Source organism: Ptychodera flava, chromosome 12, assembly GCF_041260155.1.
Source record: "Ptychodera flava strain L36383 chromosome 12, AS_Pfla_20210202, whole genome shotgun sequence".
Classification (NCBI taxonomy): Eukaryota; Metazoa; Hemichordata; class Enteropneusta; family Ptychoderidae; genus Ptychodera; species Ptychodera flava.
In genome coordinates this window covers 14,250,676-14,276,939 of record NC_091939.1, presented here as the reverse complement: position 1 = coordinate 14,276,939, position 26,264 = coordinate 14,250,676, and the positions used below count along the sequence as shown (strand labels likewise).

Sequence of the window (26,264 nt, the reverse complement as noted above, 5' to 3'; positions counted from 1 at the left end):
AACCATTGATAACCAATTGAGCTGGAATATAGCAAGCACTTTCAGCTTCATCCCCAGATGAATTTGAACTTGTGTGATTTTAGTATCATTATGACTCAATTTAAAGCAAAGACAACACAGATAGCTTGCTTAGTTCATGTATATGTTTTAATATAACATACAATTTCAAGTAGACAGGACAATGTACAACATACAAATGTTACTTCAACAATGGGGAAAGAGTGGGGGACAATAATTTCTATCCCACTTTTCAATTCAAAAGAATTATCATCACAGATTTGGTCACTGCATTTTCCTACAAAAATAATACCATCCTCTAGTTCATGAGACACAATTTATGAACACAATTTCCTTCAATTTTTTATACAGATTAGAGGCATTCAGCCGCAGGGACATGAAGACATGGTTATAACAAAGGACAAAGCACAGCCATAACTGGTGAAAATGAAAAACTGAACATTCAAACAGGCACAGAGATGAGCTAAAAATTGAAGGCGGTGGTCAACTTTCAGACAAGGACTTATTCCCTTCATGCACCCTGATACTGAAACTACTACCTATTGAATGAATGGCAATAGTCTGTTTAAATGTCAAAACAGTTGAACTGCACAAGCGTTGCCAATGCATTCCCACCCTGGCAGGCAAAACACAGCCAAGCTGAAAATTTCATGCAAAATAGAGAGTAGTATTGATGCCCTTTGAGAGAACAAAAAATCTAGAAATGTTTTACCTTTCTTTGGATTTTTATATAATAGATATTGGAGACTGCTGTTTCTCCTTTATGTATTTCATATTGGTCTATTTTTAAAACATGTGCAAAATGCAGCATTGACAAAGTACATGTCCATGTAATTGAATGAAAATTGAAGAAACTAGCAGTCATTAACTAATATTTCCCCACCACAAATAAATACAGTAGCTTTGAGAGTGTACTTCTCTACAAGATTACATTCTTACATGTTATCTGTTACCTCAGCCTTTTTCCTCGAGTTTCCTGTATGAAGGTCTAAAACAGGAAATAATACAGTTGGGCTGAATCATGGTGGTGAGCTGGTAAAAAGAGGCCATATTGTGTATGCCATGTTCTTTGCGAGTGATGGAAAGATTTCCTACCAGAGTGGGAACAGATACTTAACTAGGTGCCAGGTTTTATCAAGCAAAGATCAATGACATTTTCTTGGTGTCAACTCGACATTTAAGATAGAACACACCTTGGGGATAGATATTTGGAATCTCCAACTCTTTCAATGCTTATCTGATCTACCACTTGTTGAAGCCATAGGAGCAAGAAAAACTTTCACAGTTTATTTTTTTGAAAATCAAAAATTTTACATTTCTCAATAGATTTAACATAGGGAAGGCAGCCATTTTGAATTTCAAATATTGGTAAATCTTGGGTAATTTGTTTCTATAGCGCTACACTTTGCACGATGACCCCTGATTTTTATTCTTGATTCAGATAGTGAATGGTTGAAAGATTCCTTGAGGAAAGTTTGAGCAAAAGTTTAAGTCTTTCACTTTTGAGGTGCATACTACCTTAAAAAGTTTCTGAACCAAGCAGCTCTGATCACCGTCATAAGTCATTGTGACTACGACCATTTCCTGTTGTCAAAAATGAAAAATACAAGTTGAAGCAGCATGCGTTGCAGTAACTATACACATGTAAGTTACCAACTCAGTTCAAAGAGACCCACGCATCACTTAAATTCATTTGACTACGTGTTACTATTTTCTAAATTTCTGAGATCCTACTTAAGGAATACTGTAATCACATAATTATTACTAGTCTGTGACCCTGTTCAACACTTGGTCTTCTTGCATGAAAAAAATTCCCTGCTCCTTATAAATAGGATAGAAACACCTTTAAGTCCAAGTACTCCCTATATGTCACCTACTATATATAAATAAAAGCAAAGGAAAAAAAAAGGGGAGCAAAACATTACATTTACACAGTCCGATTTCATAAGCTTATCTACATTGCATCCCATTTCTAGGAAGCCTTCGATTTCTCTTTAAAATCTAAACTACGTAAGCAGATTTCTGTCGCTTCTAGTATTCCATTTTCTCTCGGTGTTGTAAGCTTAGCTGTGTAGAATTGAATCAAAGGCTTGGTGGACACCATTGGCTACATCCAACGCCCGGGATTTTAATGACAACTGTAGGGATGATAATACAAAAAGAAGAGAACATGAAGTTAAATGTGAAATTGGCTGCACTATCAGTTGGCTGGCATCCTGTTAACTTCTGTTCAATTTAGGTATGGTGTACACTCACTTCTGGTTGATCCATTGTGTTAGTGTATGAGGGAGTGTTCGTGTATTACTGCATGTATTTCCCACTACATAGACCTACTTTGAGTATCATGGCAGACACGATGTCATGTTGACTTCAGAGGTATGCATTCTGTCTGTGTGGGTAAGCATGTATGTTTAGGTGCGTTTATCTATGCACTGAGAAAGACTCCATATTCTTGTCTTTCCCTTTAAATTGATGTAGTCAATCAGATGGTTGAAGGAAAGTTCACAGGTGTCTAAGAGTCATGGGGCAAGGTGAATGATAAGTGAAAAAATATGCAGCAACATGTATTTTACACACTGCCTTAATGCATATGGAAATACACGTACATCTATGCGCGTTTGCGCACATAGGTTTGTTTGTACTGTGGTCCATCCGAATTCCGGGTTTGACACATTAAAGTCACACTTGTAGTTTGTGGCAGATGAAACTTTTTTGAAAAGCGCTACCATAGATGTCAAATAATACATTGATGAGAATCTTCCACATATCACTGGTAACTGATTGTTATTAAAGCCACTGTGATCAACCAGTGTACTACACAATAAGCCATAAAGATGTGCAACTCGACACACAGTCTGGGGTTGCATCAAACTCGATTGGAAGATCAACTTACCGTGATAGCTGGGTTTCCTGGTTGAATTTTCAATTCCGCAAGCACCCAGATACCATTGGTTAATTTTAATGACAGATACAGCATATCTTGACCTTCAACATTTCGTCTGGCTATTGTGAAAATGTTGTTGGACTGTAATTTTTGACTAATGGTATCTGTAGGAAGAATCACACATTTGACATGATTCATAATTTTGTAAACTTTTTGGTGGTTTCAATGACTGTAGTGGATTTAAGAAAATCAGCAGAGATACCCGACATTATCCAATGTTTATCTCTGCTGACTGTGGTGGAATTGAGAAAATCAGCAGAAATATCGGACATTTTCTGATGCTATCTGTAGATTCTAACTGTAGATTCATGATCAACAGATAGCCAAAACGACCATATTAACTGCTTTATTTTGCAGCATTTTGTCAATAGAGTGACAGTTGTGACTGTTGCTGTAGTTGTAGCTGATTCGAAGCAGGAACCACCTTTCGTAATTGAGGCTGAGAACTTCACATTTCAACTTTCCTTTTCTTTTAGTCTCGAAACAAAGAGGAACTTTCAAAAACGTAATTACTAATGACATCCTTGTACAGGTCTAACCCAATGCTGTAGTCAAGACAGTGCCACATCAAAGCCTTCAGGAATGAGTCTGTGTATAACTAACTTGACAGAGAGTCTGAGACACGCTCAGTATCTCTTCACACAGTATGTAACAAATTTTTATCAAGGAGACGGTGTGGATTCATGTTTTCTTCTTCTACGTGATCAACACACAGATGAAAAAAGGTCCTCGTAATACATGTAACTTCTGAAAGATCAGCAGTTTCACAAGGACATGTACGTGGCAAACACAAAGACACATCTATGATTATATTTTGTGATACACTGTAATTGGTCATGTTCATTATGACTACAAGATTAAGCCATGAAATAGCTTGATCATGTATATACACCTGTAGAAAATTTTTGTTTAGCCTTACCTGAATCAAGACCTACATTTTGTATTTGGAAATTTACTTCGTTTTGACTTGGAATATCCCTCCACGTGGCAAGGAAAACTTTTTTCTCTGTCAACAATAAAAAAAGTACACAAAATTAACCACAAAGTTCTTGCTATCTAAATTAATGGAGTTTATTGAGCTCTATGTTAGCAAAGGATTTGTCCTTTGCTGGCCGGGTTGAGTGTTGTTCAACACCTTGTTTTCTGCAAAGCAGATCTTTAACCCTTTTTTCTGTCAGACAATATCACTGCCCCATTTTATGATATTTATAGTATCACTACTTTCAGGGGCATTCAAATGTTCAATATTTTGTTCAAAGGCAGCATATGGGACACGTTGAGCTTCACTATATAAACAAACTTGACCTGATGGTGAAATTGAACTTGGCAGGATAATGTTAAAAAAGACATAAATACACAATATCACAGGTTGCTCCTGTTATTTTCATTACAGAGTGCTGTAAAACAAGTGCATTTTCTTAATTCTTCGCCTACGGTTTGATGAAATGTTTATCCTTGCCAACACAATGTATTGTACCGAATATGCAGTTTTATTGTTGACAAGTGAATTCTAGTCCTGATGAAAATTCCGTTGTAAACAGTACCACAGGGTATTACACACATGTACGTGTACTAACAAGTTGAGCAAGGCATTTTGACATGACTTTGGGAACAAAACAGGACATGTATTTCAGAAATAAAACAAAATTATTGAGTAAAAAATATTAAGTTACATCTAATGGAGCTTTTTGTAGGTAGATGTAATTGCCAGTTCACTGAATATAGGTCTTATTGCGACACATCCCATCACAAGTCTTTGCTATGATTGGTCAATCACTGTTACGTAGTATACATCATGTTGACAATGATACAAGCAAAAAATAAAATGGCTGGTGAACAGTTTTGGAAGTGTTAACTGACCAGGTAACAGTCCTGACAGCCCTAACTTTGATATATCTCTACACATGTGCATTGCCTAGAAATCGTAAACCAAGATGTCATCTGCAGCCAAGACAGGCAGAAACAGAAATTTTATCAAGTTTTCAGTGAAAATGGATACGGTGTGTTACAAAACGAGGGCTAGTAAGCTGACCCCATAAATAGTGTGCTTCCCTCAGCGTACACCCTCATGGAAACCAATGGATGCTGCTACCCTATGGTCTGTCAATTTGTACACTGTCAAGTAATTTCAATCTGGTGGTTGTCAATTATGACCTGTACTTGAATTCCAGTAAATTGCAGCTTACAAAAAGTTTTGAAAAAAAAATTCACGTGCCAACACTGCTACAAGGATAATCATGAAATGATGATTATTTCATCCCTGCCAAATCAATATGGGATTCTTCTTGTAAATACCAACTACTCACCCATCTGACCGTCCTCTACGAAGAACACGTGCATGGGAATAAGGGTACTAAAGTAAAATATATCAATGTTGTTTTTTATGGCTACTTGGAGGTTTGTCAGCGGATCCATACGCTGTACTGGACCCACTGTGTTCATGGGAAGTGATGTGTCGTTCATTTGGTTCGGATTCAACGGCGAAACCACTTGGAGTTGTGCAGCAGGTATCACGCCAAAACTGTGTGAGAGACAAGTACATAAGAGGGGTTTGACTGACAAGTGTGTAGCCAATCAACCATGTTACATAATTTTTGTAAATCCATGTGCAATATCACAGTTTTGTCCGGATTGTTGGCAAGAAAATGTGTTGTAGTAATAAAACTATCTCAGTCAAACGGCTACAACAACTAACTTTACTCAGACTGTTTCTTTTGACTCAATTAACATCACAACACTTACTTTCTTGAAAAATTCATCACCAGAGACAGAGCAGAAAACTAAAATCTGTCTTCTGGAAACAATATTTGTTTATTTATATAATTTATATATGTTTATTTATACATTTGTTTCTTTTTTGTTTGGCACAAAACCTCCAACAAGGGCAATATGACCACAAAAATACACACAAGAAAAATGTTGATGACCTTTGAACTCACCTATTTTTATTGAGCTGGATAGCAAAGCCTGTCATTTGCTGCAAGGCCCTGTTTGTAAATGTCATGTCCATGTATATTTGACTCTGACGACGTGAGAATGTACCAGATATCTCCAAACCTTTTCCCTTATTGGCAGGAAGCCAAGCCTGCAGTCGATGAGAAAAAAAAATCGACTCTCAGGGAATGTGCCTAGAACCCAACAGTTGTTTTTTTCTCATATATGGCAGCTACAAAAAGGTTAATGCTTATTCACATTCTAGGAAAAATGTACATCTGGTGAAGATGTCGATACCAATATACATGTCCGTAAACAGTGGTTTTGCTAAGGTTAAGGAAGATGTGTACCATTTCTAATATCTCCTGATATGATTGCATTGATACATCATGGGGAACCCTGGTAAAATTTTACCTAATTTACTGAGTCAACGGCAGCAATGATGGCAACACAGGATCTCATCTAAATGTAACTAGGATGAGTACACATTCAAGTGATCACAAACAAAAGCTTTTTTTCAAGACATTATGACGTCAGATGTCTTTCTGACCAATGGCAAGGTAGCATTAAATTATGGTAGCGCGGGCTCATGTGTAAAATCTACACAAAGACGACACATGGATACCAGGATACATGAACAGCTCCTACTCCCAGTTAGTTGCATGGCATGTGGGAGCTTAACCTGCCAGACAGTAATAACTGTATCACTTCCCCATCAGCCAAGTCAGTAAAAAGCGGTATCGAGCCAAAAAATGACCTATTTTCACTCACTTGGCTTGGTATGTTATAGCATCTTTTGTCCAAAAAAATCAACTTTACAGTATTATGTTTTCAACAGCCTTCAAATGTACAGGATTATGTTAAAATACATCATATGGAATACGTTGTGTTTCATTAATTTTAACCATCTTGACCTGGTGGTGAAATACGGACTTGGCAGGAAAAGGGTTAAAGAAGAGGAAAACAGCATACCTGTTTTGGTGGAACATAACATCCACCACCAAGCCCAGGTCCGGATGCCAGGTCAAATATATCACCAAGTCCACCAAGTGTACCACCTCCCATCGCAGGTGGCGGCGTCGGGGCAGCTCCAGTTGATGCAGGTATCGGTCCACCCAACTGCAGAAGTAATAATGTTAAGTCACACGGAGTTTCATTCCCCTACACGCTTTCATCTTTCATCAACTACGTAAACTTGAAGAAAGGCTTAATAGTGGCTACATCCCTTTTGATTTTTGTCACAGCTCAAATCGCTTGCCTTCATCTCAACCCGAAAGTAAAAGTTCATGATATGACCCATGAGAATGCCAAAAGGATGACGGGCGGAAGTTGCTTTCACTCTGTTTTTTAACATGAATAGCTTCTCCATCTATAACTAGACCTGAGAAGCTAAAAACTGAGGAGTGTGACTTCTACAGTACTTACCAGACTGTCGAGACCACCACCTAGCAGATCAATGGAACCAGTGTCTTCAATCTGTGTTGTTGGTGGAACAGGCTGTGTTGGTGGACCCAAGTCCATGCTCAATAGGTCGCCAATGAGGTCACCCTGTGACTGTATGACAATGGGCTGCGGTGGTGGTGCTGCCGCCACAGGTGCTGCAGCTGTTGTCGTGGCTGCAGGCTCGCCGATGTCTGCTCCACCCCTGAAGAGAGAATGTGATAGACAATCAGAAAGGCTCTACAAATTAGTAAGGACTGTCAACCTAAAGAAATTTGACATATATTTTGAAGAAATCTTAAGACCCTTACACCCTGGACTTAAACAAAAGAAAAAATTTCTCTTCTTAGCTGCTGGCAGTAACTGGTCTGTTTTGGCAAATAGTTGAACAGCAAGTACTTCAACACGTTAAAAGTTGACATAGTTTTGAAATTATATATTTTGACTATTTCAAATTGTCATTTTTCCATTCTTTGTAGTGTATGAGTTTTTCTCTGTGGCTGCATATCCTAGTGGCATGCTGAAATGTACATATGCACTTAAACTAAAACACAGGACTTTGACTTACTGCTGCGCCCTGACTGGGAGAGAGACCTTCTTCAGGCCTGTACGCCCTTCCACAAATGCACTGGGAGGCTTGTGATATACCGACGCAAGGCTTGCAATGTGACAGATGAGCTCGTCCAGCAGTGTTGGCTCGATCAGATCCGTTTCTTCCGAGATGAGTGGCTTCTCAGCCAGCACCACTTCCTTGGCAGCAGCAGGATCTGTAGACAGCAGTCTCCAGTAGATGTAACCCCTATCACGGAGATCAGGATTGTCACTGTCCTGGAATACACACGGAGAAATAGACAAAAACATGTGTCAATGTTAATGGCATGGTCCCATCACACTAGATGAACTGCACCTGAGTCTAAACTGCAGATACTTGTTTCAGTATTTGCATAGAAACTTTTCTAACAAGAACAGTCACGTAAAAAAGTGTCCATGGCTAATTTATAGATCTTTCAAGTTACACATGTGAGCTTAAAATTATTGTAGCACCTAATTTCATTGAATGATAAGTGGGTAGACCACACCATATGCTTTCTAACCTTTATAAAATGCCGATATAGAGAAACATCTTTTGACAAACCAAAAGGAGTGCAATTTTCAGCGTGGAAGGGGTTGATTCTATAACTTCCTTGAACATGATCATCTATCTGATAACGATTAATTAGTGTGTGGGATGGCATGAGTTCCAAATATAAAATAAAAATAAATCAATAGTAGCTCATTAAGTAAAATGAGAAGTTATATTGATAGTGATACCATTCCAAACAAAAGTCGGAAGATGGTTTCCAGTGATCATGCTGCCACATAGGAATATCAACAAAAATGTACTGTTCATTACAGCAACAATGATACAACAAATAATTACCTGTGTTGCTAGACTCAGAACTTGTTGGACCAGTTCCTGTGTGTCTGTTGGTCTCTTAAGGAACAACTTGACGATAGCCGTCAGAAGCTGTAATTGCACTTGTGTGTTCTCATCATGGAAACCTTCAAGGAAGCTTTCCAACAACTCATCTGCATTGTCGATTCTCTCGGCGTATTCACCAATGATCCAAACCATGGAAGCCCTTGTACACAAAGCATTTGAACTCAGTGACGGAAGGTGTACCACTTTTAAATGTATGTGCAGCTCCCTAATGCAATGCTATAGCTACAGCTTTGCTTGGAAATGTTTTGTGTCTTGAAATTTAAAGGGAAATTTCCAAGATGACTGAAAGTAGCTATGACGACAATCTTAACGAGTGACTGTAATACAAGTTTGAAGTTCAGACTGTGCCTTGCTTAATGTGGACATCAAATATGTTTTTTAGCAATGCAGAGATTTCAGTAGTTACTAATACGGTGTTAATCAATCAGGTTCGAACTCACAACATACCACACTTGGTCACCTAGTGGAGAAGTCACAGACAAAATTGCTGGGTCAAATGCCCATCTCAAAATGATTGGTTCAATGACTGTGCTTATAACATCATTTTGAAAGCAAAATACACGTTGTGAAACACACTCAATGAACTCCCATCTAAACAGACCACTGTATGTTAGCGATCAACATGAACATCTCTATTCAGCATCCTGACACTGTTAGAAATCATAGTGCGTACTTTGTTGCCTTAAATAAAGGGACGAAGTGTGACAAGAAATCTCATTGCAAACTTTTCACTCACCTAGCTTCTGGTTCATCCAGTGTGTCCAGATTTTCACACAATGTTGCAATAATACTTTCATACTTATTTGGGTATTTCCGGAAGATATCTTTGATGACTACAATAGCCTCCTGCACAACATAGTTAACCTTGGTCTGGATGAGATCCAGCAAGGTGCTCACACATCTCTCAGCAGATTGCTATCAATATAAAATTTAGATGCAATTTATTACTGGCAAAAATTGCCTGTGGTTGTAGAGCTAGATTCAGGAGAGGGATGAGAATATTTTACAACAAAAAACGACATATCAGGATTTAGAAATGAACTATTCTTTATGCCATGCTTCTTATCTTAGAGATTTGGGAGGATATATTTCAAAATAAACGTACCACCATTATCTTGTAAAATTTGCAATTATCTACATATGATGTACACACAGACACACACAGACACACACACACACACAAACATGATGTGACAATCCCGTTTCACAATTCAAGTTGATGGTAGTATTTGTTTACAAATATTCAAAGATATTTCATTGAGAATGAAATTGCATTCAATGATATTTTATTGGGGGAAATTTGCACTATAAATGGTACCGTTCTGAGTGTTTCATTTCCATAGTCCATTTCTCTAAACTACATGTAGTAGCATTCTATTCTTGTGCTAATAACAAACAAATAAAATCAAACAGATGTAATTGCCATACAAGAATATATGCAAATTACCAAGGAGCATGTAAATTACCCAAATTAAGTAAATTGATATCAGCACAGTCTCGATGTAAATGACCTACCTCAACTTTGATGGCACATCTACCAATAGCTCTGACAGATTTCCTGACAAAGTCAACATCCACTTCTGTGGCATACTCCTTCAGCTCAGCCAATACTTGGGCAATATTACCCTGTGTTGCCAATCGAATCATGATGTCCAATTTCTCAAGTTTGACGTAGATAGGATCATTGTACTTGACAAAGAATACTTTCATTTCATGTTTAAGAATCTCTGGCCTGTGGAAGTGAGTATAATGTCATGTTATTTGTGCCAGTAGTTGCAACTTCTTTGGAGTAAGTCAGTTAAAATCTATGGGAAGTGTGGAAGGGAAGAAATCATCTTCAAGGTTCTTCTAAGGACTTCCACACTGTATAGCTATTATATTATCAAATCAGTCCCTGTTCAACTAAATTGCACCAAATATTCTCACCAAAAATTTACTTTTTCCATGGGCAACTCAAATTTCACACCAATACAAATATGCCTTAGGGGATTTTATCATGATAACCAAGACTAAAGAACAGGTGACAAAACATAACAGAACATTGTACAAGCGACCTAGCGGCCGATATAGCTCCGCTGTGTTTATGTAGAGAATAACTATTTTTGACACATGTTGATGAAGAAGGAGGAAATCTTTGATAGCTCAATGCAGTGGCCAGAAAAAAGTGGCTAAAATAAGCTGCAAAAATACACAATTGAAGATTTCATCATACTTTGAATATATCACATCGGATCATCCCTAGGAACATGTCAACCAAAGCTATCTGATGAGTAGTGTTTTGAGAATAAAATTTTCTGACCAAAAATGGCAACAATTGCCCCCCCAAAATAAAAATTGCAGATTTCATCATAATTTCAAAAGATCAATTGAGTTCATCTATAGAAACCTGTATACCAAATTTCAAAGCTGTTAGACCAGTACTTTTTGAGAAACACATATTTTGACCAAAAATGGAAAATTGCCACAAAATTCAAAATTGCAGATTTCATCATTATTTCAATAAATATCATGTAGTTCATCTATGGAAACCTGTATACCAAATTTCAAAGCTATCAGATGAGCAGTTGTTGAAATACACATTTTTTGACCTAAAATTGCAAAAATTGCCCCAAAAATACAAAATTACAGATTTCAGGAGAAATTAAATATATATTACTTAGCTCATCTGTAGGAACCTGTATACCAAATTTCAAAGCTATCAGACCAGTACTTTTTGAGAAACACGTTTTTTGACCAAAAATAGCAAAAATTGCCCCAAAATTACAAAATCGCAGATTTCATCATAATTTCTACAAATATCATTAAGGTGATCTGTAGGAACCTGTATACTAAATTGCAAAGCTACAGATGAGTACTTTTGGAAATACACATTTTTTGACCAAAAATGGCAAAATTGCCCCAAAAATACAAAATTGCAGATTTCATCATAATTTCAATACATATCATTTAGTTCATGTGTAGGAACCTCTATACCAAATTTCAAAGCTATCAGATGAGTAGTTTTGGCAATACACATTTTTTGACCAAAAATGGCAAAAATTGCCCAAAAATACAAAATTACAGATTTCATCAGAAATTCAATATATATTACTAAGTGCATCTATAGAAACCTGTATACCAAATTTCAAAACTATCAGACCAGTACTTTTTGAGAAATACATTTTTTGACCAAAAATGGCAAAAATTGCCTTAAAAATGCAAATTTGCATATTTCTTCACAATTTGAACAAATCTTAAATAGATCATCCCTAGGGACATATGTACCAAATTTCAAAGCTATCTGACCGGTAGTTTTGAAGAAGAAGATTTTTAAAGATTTTTTTACCAAAAATGACAAAAATTGCCTTAAAAATACAAATATGCAAATTTCACCACGATTTGAAGAAATCTGACTGAAGTCACCATAAGTAAACTGCATATTAAATTTCAAAGCAATCGGACAACGGTTTGAGAAAAGAAGATTTTTTTACCAAAAACACCAAAAAATGCCCCAAAAATACAAATATGCAAATTTCACCACGATTTGAACAAACTTAAGTGAGGTCACCCCAAGTGAACCGCATATAAAATTTCAAAGCAATTGGACTTGCGGTTTCAGAGGAGAAGGCAATTGTTGACGGACGACGACGACGACGACGACGACGGACGACGGACGACGGACGACGGACGACGACGGAAAATCAACCTATTTGATAAGCTCCGCGTCGCTGACAGCGGAGCTAAAAAAGTGACACAAGTCATACAGAGTATTTCCAAAAGACCTAATAATGACAGTACACCAGGATTTATTTCAAAACATAAACCTTTCCACAGACACAACTTTTCGGCATAATTTCCTATAAAACTGGACATGAATGCTCTTTACTACAATCAAAACCTGAAGATCACACAGATTCCACACCTAATCATGCATGTTTTCATACAAGTTACATTCACCTGTTCACCCCCAATTCCCTATAAACAGGTCCAAATCACCATTGTCAGCAATGGGTTTGGGCTAAACCATTGTTGGTGAAAGGGTTAAACAAAACTGACCTTATAATTTATTCCTTACCTTCTCTGAACAATTAGATTGATATTCCTCAGGGCTACATACTGGATCTCTGGTTCTGCTGACAACATGGTCACCAGAGGGGGAGACAGCTTCTTGGTTAGCGCCTGGACATATCCCGCACCAGGATCAAGTATCTCCATGAATTTCATCAAGACCTGAAACAGAGATTAATTTTGATTCGGTGATAGCAATGTACTATTTACGTAGTAATTGGTGGACATGAAATTAATTGCACACATCTTGCTAACTGATAGGAAGTTGACAATCTCACTGTAAAATTTACCATTTTGTTTCACATTATATAAGAAAACATTGGAAAGCTTGAACGTTACGAATGCTGAGGTGTTTTACAGAATACAACTTTGTTGTGGAATCACTGCTAAATTGCATCGGGACCTACATTTTAGAAACTCAACCAATAGCTGATATTGGAAGTGTAAATGCTTAGAACATTTTCATCAATTTTTTGATTTTGTACTCAGGGTGATGTCAGTGATGGAACAGTCTGTGAAAAACATATAGTTAGATTCCTGCTACACACTACATTTATTATGATATGATGGTAAAGCTAGAGACATTACAATTTTTGTCTTTACCTTGACAGCAGAGAGCACCACAGCAGCATTGGCGTGTGCAAGGCGGGGAGTGACTCTCTCGCAGATGTTCTGAGCTTCCCTCTCATCTTTTGGGGTGAAGTTTGACAGTGAATCCAAGATGAATATCTGACCCCATCTGTGGCGGCACACGAGAGACAAAAGGCAGAAAATGTTCACATGATGATTGGTGAGAACATCAAATGATGTAGGGGAGGCACATACGCTCACACTGGGTGTTCTGATTTGATTTGCTACAGAAGTGAGACTTGGTGTTGTAATGTCTGTGCAGAAAGTATCTTTGAATGCATATATACTCTGTAAGTCTTTGCTTCTGTTTTGCCTCAATAAGTGTGTAACATGGATTTGCCATCATGCCACTCTGTGACTGCAGACTTTGTCAGTCCATAGCAAACAAAAACACGGCAATCTGTACGCTTCAAAAGCTAGCACATGCACAAGTTGTGTATTTGCAAAGTTTGGACCTCGAAAATACAGAAAAAGTTGCTTGACAGCTTAAAAAATTAAAAAATGGACTATCCCTTCAAACTATTGTTTTCAGTATACAATGGATACTATACAAAAAATGATTATTTGGAAATACTGACAATGGTTGCCAGCTCATTTCAAATGACCGCATCAAATCTGTAAACACACGAAATGATGACTTACTCTGTGCATTCATTGAGGGCAGTCAACAGTTTGTTCACAGTCTGGGAATTCATGTCAATTAGAGCTGCTGCTGTTGGTGATGCTTCGTTGATTTCAGCCAGGGCTGCCACTGCATTGGCAACAACCTGTAGAAAGACAGATTTATTTTAAACTGCCATTTAATCCTTAGTATCAGGAGCAAGATGGCTGATGGATATATAAAATCTGATTAATTAAAAAATAGATATCTCCTGGAATTTTCAACTTCTTAGTTTGCAAATACCCAGACAAGTATCTTCTCGTAATGTTAATTGGTTTTCTGTGATTAGATCATGCAAAATTTACACAATCTCGTGCATTGGCAAAAAATTTTGTGTTGCATGTTTTCAAACCATTTACTATATAATAAAAGGTAAACACTGACAAACAACCTTGGAAAAACTTTTCACTGGAGACTAAGTTGGAGCTCTTACCATGGGATTAGAATCTGACAACAGATCCCGCAGATGGTCCAGGAAACCTTGATCTTCCACCAGCTGGGAATTGATGTCATGCAGTTTGGCAACACAGACAGCAGCAGTTTTACGGACGTATGGGTCTTCATCCTTGAGGCATTTCCTCAATGGTTCACAGAGGTACTCTGTGATCTTGTCCACCCTGATACAGCCCATGGTGCGCACAGCTAAAGCTCTGATTAGAGGGTTGGGATCTTCACAGTCCTGGGAAATAAACATAGGGCCAAAGTCCCTGAAGCTACTATAGACATGGATACAAAATCAGTATTTCCTGACTGTATGAAATTATCTCACTAAGGTCATCCTAGGGACTTGTAAACCAAATATTACAGCTGTCTGACCAGCGGTTTTGAAAAAACAAGCAACTCAACAGTTGACAGAGTTTTGCTGTGTTATGTAGAAAATAACCTTTTGTGATACATGTATTGATGGAGAAGGTGGATATCTTTGATAGCTCATTTCAGGATGGCCTGACCATTGAAAGTAAGTTCTGTTGAATAAAGTTGAGACTGTGTGTACTCAGAGAAAGTACACACTGAAGAGACAAATGTTTGAAACTGAAGAAGTTCAAGGTCATCAAAAGCATTATAAGGAATCATGTAACACTTTCATTGCACTGTTTACACAGATTGCATAATTGCTATAAATAGCACATGAGCAATCTTACAGCCCAGCTTTACCATAAAAACCCTATCACTTTGACCACTCTTTTAATTGACCACTCTATTTTTTTCCTCAAAAAGTAATTTTATTTTATCCTTACCAAGTCAACCATAAACGGAAATTAGAACTTTCTCTATCTCTATTTATTTGACCACCCTATCATGACAAACTATTATGAGCGATTTCTTTTAGATAACATACAGGGCACAATAAATGATGGTTCAGAATATGTCAAAGTTGGCATTCAGGAAAGTTGCCTTTACATGTTTTAATCCTCCAAGATGGTAAGCATTTCACTATGACCTGTCAAAAAAAGTTGAACTTTCTGATAATTCTACACTAAAATTATTTTGGCTTTGATGATTTCCTAATTAATTCAATTATTTAAAATCATATTAATTATTTTTTTCTGGGTGAATTGATAGGGTTTATACAGTACAAGAATTACATACAATGTAAGTCAAATTTTGACCAAAATGACAAAAAAATTCCTTAAAAATACAGATTTGCATATTTCATCACAATTTGAACAAATCTAATCCTAAGTTGGGTTATCCCTAGGGACCTGTATGCCAAACAATAATGCTGTCTGACCAGCGGTTATGAAGAAGAAGATTTTTTACCAAAAATGCTTTTTTGGCATTAATTTGCCTATTTTCAACAATATCAAGAAATTAAAAAAAAAAGTTTCTCAAAATCATATTTTTAATCTACACCACAAATATCAAATCAGTAAGTACTGCGGTTCTCAAGATATTTGAGTGGACGGACGCCTCACAAACGGACATACATACATACATACATACATACAGACTGACGACGGACGCCGGACGGATACCTATCCCAATAGCTTCTATAGACTATAGTCTATAGTAGCTAAAAAACATCACACAACCATAAATGTTAAATGCAGTGTACGACAACAAGACTGGCATTCTCTCAAAATAGAACTGCCGAACCACTGATGGAAGAGGGTCCTCTAAGACACCTGAAAATTTTACAAATTGCATGTACTGGTAGAGGATTGACTCAAAGAAATTCAAAGACATTCTATGATTGAGGAGTTTAACCTGTTCACCCCTAATTCCCTGTGATCAAGTCCACTACCACCATTGATAACAATGGGTTTGGGCCAAACCATGGTGGTGACAGGGTTAAGAAATATCCTATCTTGGAGGACACACTGCACAGGAAAACTCAAATGCAAAGTTTTTCAGTAGGTTGACTTATTTGCTCACTTGAGTTTATCTTGTGTAAAAAGATGAATTAATGAGCTATACAATCTTGACACATGCTTCAAACTGCAACATGTTATCTTATAGAATTTTAATTAATAATGCTTCCCTCTAATTCCTTCAGACATGACACAAGTACAATAAATTAAGATTGATCCCAAGATGGCAGACGCAAACTTTACAGTTTACAGACGCGAGCGTATTTCATTTTCAAAGCTTCTTTTCTTAATTGCCAGACGTTTTTATCTTACTTGATTCAGAAAATAAAGACATTATTATGCATTACATGATGCAAACTGTCTTTACATAAAGGACAAATGTTAACTAAATAAAACAAAAGTGCTGGCGATTTCAATATTTGAAAAATTCTTCAATATGAAACTTAAAAATCTTTAGACACTGGGCTGTAAACAATATAAATCACACATGAACCAATGGAGCTTACCCTGACAAAAGTGTTCACAGCCATGATAGCCATATCAGGCTGACTTTTAGCATAGTTCATCAGGTACAGGTACACCAACTTTTTCAGTTCCAAGTTATCTGTCTGCATGCAGTTGACAACATCAGGAAAGAGAGCACTGAAAACACAACAAAAATGTAATTACAATCTTTCACAGACTGTTGATGGCATGGTTTCTTTGAAATATGAAGATATTCAATGAACTTTAACAAAGTTGTAAATTTCGACTTTTGATGTGGCAATGTGTAATGCACACACAGAAATACACAGGGATCTATCAGGAGTTTGTGATCACAGTGCTCAGTGATTTTGCTGTGGCCAGAACAAGACAACAGAAATGGTTCTAACAATATCGTTTATGTATCATCAAAATCTCAGCAACAACACTGTAACAATTTGAGTATGGATACATCTTGGCAACCGCATGGGAAAAGATTATGTGTAACTGACGTGTAAGACGAGAAAAGAAGTAACAGACCGACAACTCTCACCTGACATCCTTTCCAACAGTCATACTGGCAATGACTTTCTTGACCGCTTCCTTCTTTCTGTCTTTCTTGTCACTGTTCAGCTCACCTTTCAACTCAAAGATTTCACCTTTCTTGGTGGTGGTGAAGTACTTAGAGTCCGTCATCTTGCAAGCTGCAGATGGTCTAACATGGCAATGAAGAGGAAAAAAAATAAGTGCATGTGAGATTAATGCTAATACTTCAATTACTTGATGCAACAGAAGAGACTTTCTGAATTTTACCTGAAGTGTGGCAGAACTGCATTCACATCACTGATCAGGTACATGTACTATCGGACAAAGCTACGACACCATTGTACCTTCATCATTAGTAAAAGCAAATTGAAAATCGACGCTTGTTAATGATGGAATTTTTAAGCAATAAAGCACACCCAGCGACGGTATACCACAAGATTTTGACCAGTTCACGACATATATGCATGAGCGATATCGAGTGCATATATGAGGTGAACTGCAAATATTCTAGTCTTTGCCAAAATGCAACACAGATCATTTTTATGCCTAACTGACGTTAACCAACTTGACCTGATGGTGATATATGGACTTGTAAAAGCAGATCTCTTGCAAAAGTTACATCTTGAAAAGAAAAAAATGTGCCTGCAGCCATTGACATTCTTGGTACAATGACAGCTATACATGAACAATGTTTCCTGCTTCATAAATTTGTCTTATTCCTGCCTAGACTAGAATATTGCATTTTGTTGAAAGGGGTTAAATACAGAAGGGCAAGAATTCCTTTCGGCGCCCGATACCTGAAACTAGATTAGTAATATGGAGACGTTCATTGTACGATGCACAATGGAGGTTACTTGTTTACATTTAGAGAGTTCATTTCAGGTGTGGTATGAGTCAAATAAATTAAAAATTAGAAATACATCCCAAGGAAAAAATGAAAATTTCATTGTGATGATGACGATGATAATGAAAAAAGAATAAGGACAAGGATGGAAGCGCCAAAGAAGTCTTTCAAACATATAGCTACTACTCTTTCAATCATTCAGAAATACAAAGGCAAGCGTTACATGCATATACTTATACTGAGTATCCGGGTCATATTACTGGAAATAGATGTAAAAGCGGGACCTCCCTTTATGCATACTACTTACCAAACCCGCAGTACACATGACAATAATGCCAAACTTCAATTACAGTTACTTGTAAAATTTGCACAAGTTGGAAAGAATATTGACCAACATTAAAGAATACTGAGAAATTGTTATCTTCTGATCTGCCGCTCAATATATACACCGGTAATGTGACTTCATACATAAATGGCGAAGGTGTACAACCGGAAGTGGAATATTACTAGCTACTTATGTACTGCCACTGAGATGCTGGCAAAGAAAAATATATTATCATTTACATTGTCGTTTGGTACTTTCCGCATGACGATCACAATTTGCAGCTCTTCCAAATCCAAAACTGAATACAAATGTGGATTCAATACGCAATTTATTGTTTCCAGCAAAATTTTTGACAATCACTTTTGTTATTTTTACGTGGCGGTGGTGCTGAGGGGCGGTTCCAACATCTCTCCACTTGAAAGGCTTTTTCTGCGCATCCATTACAGCTAAAGTTATTGCGTTATCGCGTGACAGATAGGAATAGAGACACACTGATATCATTGAAAACGTTTTTGAAAAAGTCAAAACTTACCCGTCTGACGGTTAAAAGGTAGATGACACCGGATTACAGTGAAATGTATTCAATTGGATTCGACACAGCAAGATGGCGGTGTCTTCCTGCTTCCCACAATGCTACATACTCACAAGGCTTGACCTTTGAACTTAGGGTAGGGTTTCTGTGTGTAGTCGACAGTCCAGTCTTACTTGTACTTTTCAGTCGCATCATGCGGTAGTAACAGTCAGAGCGGGCAGTCAGGGGTGACTGTTAACGTTTTGCTTAAACTAGCCGCCTTTAGCCAGGAAATCTTAGTGGGGAGGGAAGTGACGACGATTCCAGCATGGCAGAGTTTGGTGCGCATTTGACTTCTGCAACTGCAGAGGACGACAAGCCAACGTACTTTGAAGTGCTGGCACAGGAAGGTTTGATGTCAGCGATAAGACCAGCCATGAACTATGCATTTAGGGTAAGCTGCCTCCTCCGACTCCTTAAATTATTTTCCCTATCTTTACATATTTACATATTCCATGAGTATTAAAATGTGATTACCAACAGACAAGACGTGAGATACACCATGGACGTCAATTGCTACCCCGCAGAGGGGACTCTTTCCCTAGCTCTGCGTGGCAGTGCTGTCTGTGTTTTACCGGCGTTACCACATGTGGTTGGAAGCCGTGTAACGCCGCGCCGGTAACACACAGCCCTGCCACGCAGAGCTATCTTGCTCCTTTTCGGTTTGTTTTTTTGTTTATGCGTGTTTATTTGTTAAGTATGATTGTTTCCATATACAATGAATAAAGGGTTGTATTTGTGCCCATGTCTGTCAATAAAGAACTGTGTTTGTTTTTTGTCGAAGTATGTCAATAAATTACACTTAAAATAAAGTTTTAAAAGGTTTATTCTATTCCCACGTATGAAATATTGCATAACCCTCTTTTGCTCATGAGGAGTAAACCCTCATATATGTCCACCACTCTCTCTGAATACTCACCCTTTCTAATAACTCACATTGCCTCTATTTATTTACCGTACATGCATTTAAACAAGCTTACAGATATTTATGGCCCAACTGTTGTCTTTTCTCAGGTGTTAGCTGAACAGAATCCAGCCAGGTATGGCTGGATGTCACGCTTCAGCAATGAAATATATTTGGCAATAGATCTTGTTCTGCAACAGCACTTTCTAACAACAACAAGTAAGTACAACCCAAACCGTAGAACAGTTGTCATGGTATCATTCATTTACAATAACCCAAATTACTGTGTTTAAAAGTCTTCAGCCCTAAACTTTTATTTTTCATTTTTTAAAATCACATACAATTTTGCTAAATTTTACTGTGTTTTGATTGACGCATCAAATTAAAAACAAACAGTAAAAATGTTCGAAACCAACCTGCCCTTTAAGGCATGTTAGTGGAGACACACCTATTCTTCAGTTTGGCCTCACTTCCCTTTACCTATTTTCACACCCATTCTCTGTAAAAAGGTCCATGCTCATCATTTTTATTAACGGGTTTGGCCCAAAATCATAATGTGATGCAAAAGTGAAACAGTCAAGAAAAAGAAAAGTAAATTAAGCCATAAAAATTTAAAGCACGGGGATATCTGTTTTCATTGTAGCTGCCTCCTTCTCTGAAAATTTTTATGGAATGAAACGTGTACCAAACACTTGTAGCAGTGCACCACAGGTGGCCAGTCCTTCTGGCTTACCAAGAAGAGAACATCTCAAATCCCTGCTGTTACTGGTAAGCTGTTTTTACAACTATGCAAGTCCTGATAAGTCTGTCAGAATTAAAATACACTATCATTGTAAAGCACTGAAGTTTCTTTTGTTTCAAAATGAAATACAATCCTGTGTACGCAAATTTCATGCTTATTTTCGGGATATTCAATTTCACAGTGCCATCAAAACATTAGCAGTCATAATACATAAACTGAGCCGTGGTCCAAGAAGTGGTGGGACTCAAACTAAGGTTTGTACCACTGTTGTAGGTGACTTGGCCAAACAAAGATATATGAATATTGCCACTTCATGTCATAATACAGATCTCAGAGTTCCATAAGTCCTCTTTGTTTCACAAAATTGTAGGTCGTTCTCAGAGCACTGTATACCTCTTTCAATGTGATAAATCACCAACCTTTGAACTGTGCCCTCCCAAAAGGTCATAGTTCCCTACCTGAAAATCAAGCTTGATGCCTTGTTCGAGAGATGGAAACAAGAATGGCTCGATGGAGTCGGAATTTCCCAATCTGAAAGGAACACACTGAAGGAAGTCAGCAGGGTTTATCTGGCTATCTATCCCTACATTCACATGGGATGGGAGGTAAGCTCATAAAAAAAGCAAAATAAACCAATACATGTACTAAGTGAAATACCTACCAGTGAGTGAGTTTATAAGGCTTTGATTTGTATTATTATAATGTCTCGATGTGAGAGCAAATCAGTGCATTAATGTGAATAGGAACATCTACAAGGTTAGAACATATATACTGCGTCTGTATAAAAAATCTATCTGTTATGGTCACTCAATAACAACCGTTATAATAATCCTTATGATAAGATTGTAAAAATTGACCAAGAGTTTTTCCTCTCTCTGAGTATCTATACAAGTTATTTCTAATTTGTTTTTACGTCTTCACAGGGAGCTCATTTATCATATCAGTTAGCCTATCTGTTCAACAAGTCCAGATTCCATTCACCGTTGATTCAACTAGCAGGTATGTCTCAGCCTAAAAACAGGTACAGTAGACTTTGTAACCATAATCAACAGGTACTTATGCAAGGCAGAGAATGAATGAAGAGTTGGTGTATTGTGATATACTTTCTCATGCACAAATCTGTTAACAAAATTGTTTTTGTGAAGAACATTAAGCTAAGAGATTACCTTGACAATATGACAAACAAATTATTCCAGAGGACTGGAGACACTTATAGATGTTAACCATCCCATTTTCTATTGCACAAGTTAAAGCCCCAATAGCTGCAAATGTGTAATAAACCGATCTCTGAATATCCTCAGTTTCCCAAGAGTTTTCTTTGAATAAGACCCATTAAAGACTGAAAAAGTGTATAGCGCTGTCATAGGTGTCGAGAGTGGCATGTAAATTCAAATGTTTTAACATCATTTTAGATTTTCCACCATTTTCAAAAACTGATCATGTGATAGAGAAAATAAAGATTACAACAACAAAATGTTGGCCATCGTGTGTTGTTCATTCAAGTAAATGGCATCATGCTAGTTTCCTTTATGATCATGATGTGTATGTGCAGGAAATACTGCATTTTTGTACTTTTCCATGAGGGTGCCATTTTATGAGTGTGGCACCCATTTATAACTTGTAGCCATGGTCCAAATCAGCAAGCAGTGATATTACTATACATGTCCTTCAGTTAACACATTTACACGAACCAACTTTGGTTGGAAAATAAATTCATGAAAATAATGCATAAAATTTGCAGCTATTGGGGCTTTAAAGCATACATGTAGCATTGCATATCACATTACAATATAATCATCATGGCAACCATTTTGACTTTCAAATACATAAATTACCGTATTACAGTTTGGAGCTAAATTATGCTTTACACTCAGCTTCTGTGGTCTTTGATTTGGAAAACTTTCTTATTTCCATTCTAGGTGTGAGACTGCAACACCTGACAAGAGAAGACATGCTTGAGCAGATGAAACCACTAGAGAGTCCATTCACTCAAAATGCAAGGTTTGTATCGTATCGGCCATCATCCATGGCCTTGTAAGTCAGCAGACTGACCATTGTGTGAATACCTGCAGATATCTCTTTTCATGCATTGTAACAATGATGTTGTTAGTTTCAATTTTGTGTAAAACCTTCAGAAACAAAAAAATCCCATGTCAAAGCATAGTTTCACATTTTATGCTGACAGTACTTATCTATGCACTGTGGATACTGGATACCTATACAAAGGCATTATCCGTATGCATTGTTTTGCAATTTATACTATCCCATCTAGTTTCCTCATAACATCATCATACTCTATGAGATTTGACAAAGTTAATCATGTTTGTGTAAGGGTGATTTAAGTGAGTGGATGGTTTGAAGCAGTACTTACTAACAACCTATGTCAGGTCAATCAGGCTGATTGTTTATGTAGGTTTGCAGCTTCCATAATTAGTGCATGTCATTTCTTGTCATTTCTTGTGCTCCACTGGCTGCATCTCTGGAGTGAGATTTTGAAAAATTTGTATTTCCTTAATACCTGTGTTTATTATACAGTGTTGTTGTCATCAGTTTCCTCATAGCAATGACACTCACAAAGTACATAAAGTGCTTACATGTAATTTCTACCTGTGGTAGCATTTCAGAGAGAGTGAAGGTATTCAGCAAGTGGTTGCTAGGAGCAGTGGCAATTGGTGTTTCCAATGGTCTTTCAGTGGCTGTTTTCTTCCTGCAATTCTTAGAATGGTGGTATGCAAATGAGAGTCATAGAAGTGCCATAGCATTGACTGCCCTACCAGTGCCAGATCCTCCAAAGGTAAACTCAACTGTTCTCATTTGTTCTCGTGCTGAGCAGCTCGTAGTTCAGTAGTTATGGACAGCGCCACCAGTGGTCAGATGTGGTGAAATGTTTTTCATAGAGATGCAATGCTTCATTGCACAAGTATGTAAAAACCAAAAGTCAAAAGTAAGGAACATGAGAAATTTTGTGACAAAGAACAGAAAATGCACAAGGTAATTTCATGTTATGCTTACTTCACTTTAATGAACAAAGCAACAAGCAGCGCATTTCAAACATCAAATCATCAGAAAAGGCTGACGAAGCAAGTCTAGGTCAATGTGTGAGAGGACGAGAAACAAAACCTGTATGAAACAAATATGACAATCCAGTCTGTAAGTGTGAGAATATGCCCTTTGTTAAACCCTGCATACAAATCTGTTCTTTCATCTGGCACCTGAATCTGCAGATTTCTCTGAAGACATCACCGACAGTTAAATTCTCTTTTTCTCACCAGAAATTCAAAGTAGAGTCCCTGCCAGCAGATTCATCGATATGTCCACTTTGCTTCAGAAAACGTACAAATGACACAGCAATTTCAACATCTGGGTAAGTATAGGACACTGTGAATAGAATTTTGAAGTTTTCAAATGGTTACTATGTTTTTGCAACAGTATGGTTGATGCATAACCAGTTGCCTCTTTGAGACCAGCCATTGTACAATTCATGGTCTTCAATATTTCTGGTCAATACATCCATAGACTTTTGATTTCACAAAGATATAATGAATTTCTAAACATCAACAAATGTGAACAAAAAGTATGTGTAGGTTTTGAAAGAAACGTAAATCATCGACAATCATCGACACTGTTTAGCAATTTAATGGTCTATTTTAATACCATATTTATAAAATTACTGAACAAAATATGGAAAGTGAAAATTGTGTGGCATATATACCGTTTCTTACTTTTTCCCAGTAATTGCTATGATAACAGGTAACTCTCTGCAAAAATTTGGACCAAGCTTATTTTCAGTGGGAATATGATATTAACCGAGCAATTATATCGAAAAAAAGACTTTGTTGGATTCATGAACCATTTCATCCCGATGTCCATGTATGAAGGTCTGCCCACCCTGTTACAAACAATGGAGATGTTACACAGCCTTGTGATGAAAGGATGAACTGATGAAACAAACCTTTTGAAACAAACCTTTTAGAAATCTTCCCACAATGAGATAACATTCAATTACACACACTTACTAGCAGTCGTCCAAGACTTCAATTTTTCACTGGAGCTGTAGTTTTCTGTGTCTTTTCTGAAGTTTCCATTATTTTGTATTTTTTCACACAGGTATGTGTTTTGTTATCCCTGTATCTACATGTATGTCAAGTCACACAAGTGCTGTCCCATCACTCGCTATCCAACGGAAACAGAACAACTGGTCAAACTTTACCCTCCAATTTCATAGCAAAGTACTGTATTGGGATTTTTACAATAAAATAACATTCTATGCTCTTCATTTTGCCAATTTCCTGCAACTTTTTCAATCTCTGAAGCCTGTACCAATTAAATATTATTTATGAGGCATGAATCAGAAACCATACTATTCTAACTGGATTTATGTCACTTGAGGGCGCTGTTTGTATCAGAAACTTTCAACTGTCAGTGAACTGTTTCCTCGGCCATGGTATTGGAAATCATACTGCCATTTGGAGTATATATCGGCCTAATATTCCATGAATGCCTTTTTGTCCTAAATCTGCACTGCACCACTTTTCCCTAGGGCATTTTATATATTTGCAAGGTTAATAACAGAATTTTATGTCATGGATGATTCTTTCACAAGCAAATTCACTTGAATTGGTATTCAAGAAAGCCCTGTTGCAATTTCAGTGCTGCTGTACGATTTTTGGTTAATGTTCTTTTGAGCTCACCAGAATCATATAGGCCAACTTGATAAATATGAAATAGAGCTCAGCATATCCCAGGTGTTACATTTCTGTACAGTGAATCACATCCCAAGGAAGAGACCCCATTAGAATTGCAGTACAGTCTGGGGCAAGTGTCACCAAGGACACCACCATCATTTAAAATTTTATGAGATTTTTTCTTCATATTTTGTTCTCAATTTTTACATGAATGCACCAGAGGGGCTATATTGTGCAATAAATATGTGAAGTTGGTTGTTTGAAGTCTGATATGCTACTGTAAGAGACATGCTAATAGTTGAACATTATGCTGCAGTCTCTGTGTGGGAATATGAAATTTCCACATATTAGAAAATTTTTATAAAAATAAATTCTTTATGAAAATAAAGATGGACATGGATGTTTATATTGCACCACCCACAGCTTACAGTTTAAGACTTTATGACATGAAGATGGCCACTTGACATGTATGTCAGTAACTTTGTTTTCAAATACACTTGTCACACTTCGCATTGACTGAAAATCATTTAAGGTAGTGTGCACCTTGAAAGAGAAAGACTTAAACTTTTGCTCTTAACTTTCCTAAATTAAACCTTCAATGATTCTCTTACTAAATCATGAATAAAAATCAGGCGTCACCGTGCAGTTAGGTACCAGAGAAACAAATTACTGAACATTTTACTGATATTTGAAATTCAAAATAGCTACCACCCCTG

At 37.2% G+C, this 26,264-nt stretch overlaps 2 protein-coding genes across 2 annotated transcripts; one reads left to right on the top strand and one right to left on the bottom strand.

The window, feature by feature from the left end:
• Positions 1 to 129: 129 nt before the first annotated feature.
• Positions 130 to 19,320, bottom strand: LOC139145084 (AP-1 complex subunit beta-1-like). The gene is made up of 18 exons (XM_070716031.1): positions 19,179 to 19,320; positions 17,485 to 17,646; positions 16,976 to 17,111; positions 14,591 to 14,836; positions 14,139 to 14,263; positions 13,470 to 13,605; positions 12,874 to 13,028; positions 10,335 to 10,551; positions 9,556 to 9,734; positions 8,757 to 8,958; positions 7,905 to 8,164; positions 7,322 to 7,541; positions 6,869 to 7,015; positions 5,902 to 6,047; positions 5,269 to 5,483; positions 3,882 to 3,968; positions 2,912 to 3,066; positions 130 to 2,156 (listed from the first exon to the last, which is right to left on the bottom strand). The coding sequence occupies exons 2-18, from the start codon at positions 17,625 to 17,627 to the stop codon at positions 2,082 to 2,084; spliced, it is 2,844 nt and encodes a 947-aa protein (XP_070572132.1). The 5' UTR covers positions 17,628 to 17,646; positions 19,179 to 19,320; the 3' UTR covers positions 130 to 2,081.
• LOC139145085 (peroxisome assembly protein 12-like) lies at positions 19,284 to 25,139 on the top strand. Its single transcript, XM_070716032.1, has 9 exons — positions 19,284 to 19,611; positions 20,232 to 20,340; positions 20,765 to 20,889; positions 21,307 to 21,468; positions 21,787 to 21,862; positions 22,783 to 22,864; positions 23,480 to 23,657; positions 24,136 to 24,227; positions 24,971 to 25,139. The coding sequence occupies exons 1-9, from the start codon at positions 19,486 to 19,488 to the stop codon at positions 25,086 to 25,088; spliced, it is 1,068 nt and encodes a 355-aa protein (XP_070572133.1). The 5' UTR covers positions 19,284 to 19,485; the 3' UTR covers positions 25,089 to 25,139.
• Positions 25,140 to 26,264: the final 1,125 nt, after the last annotated feature.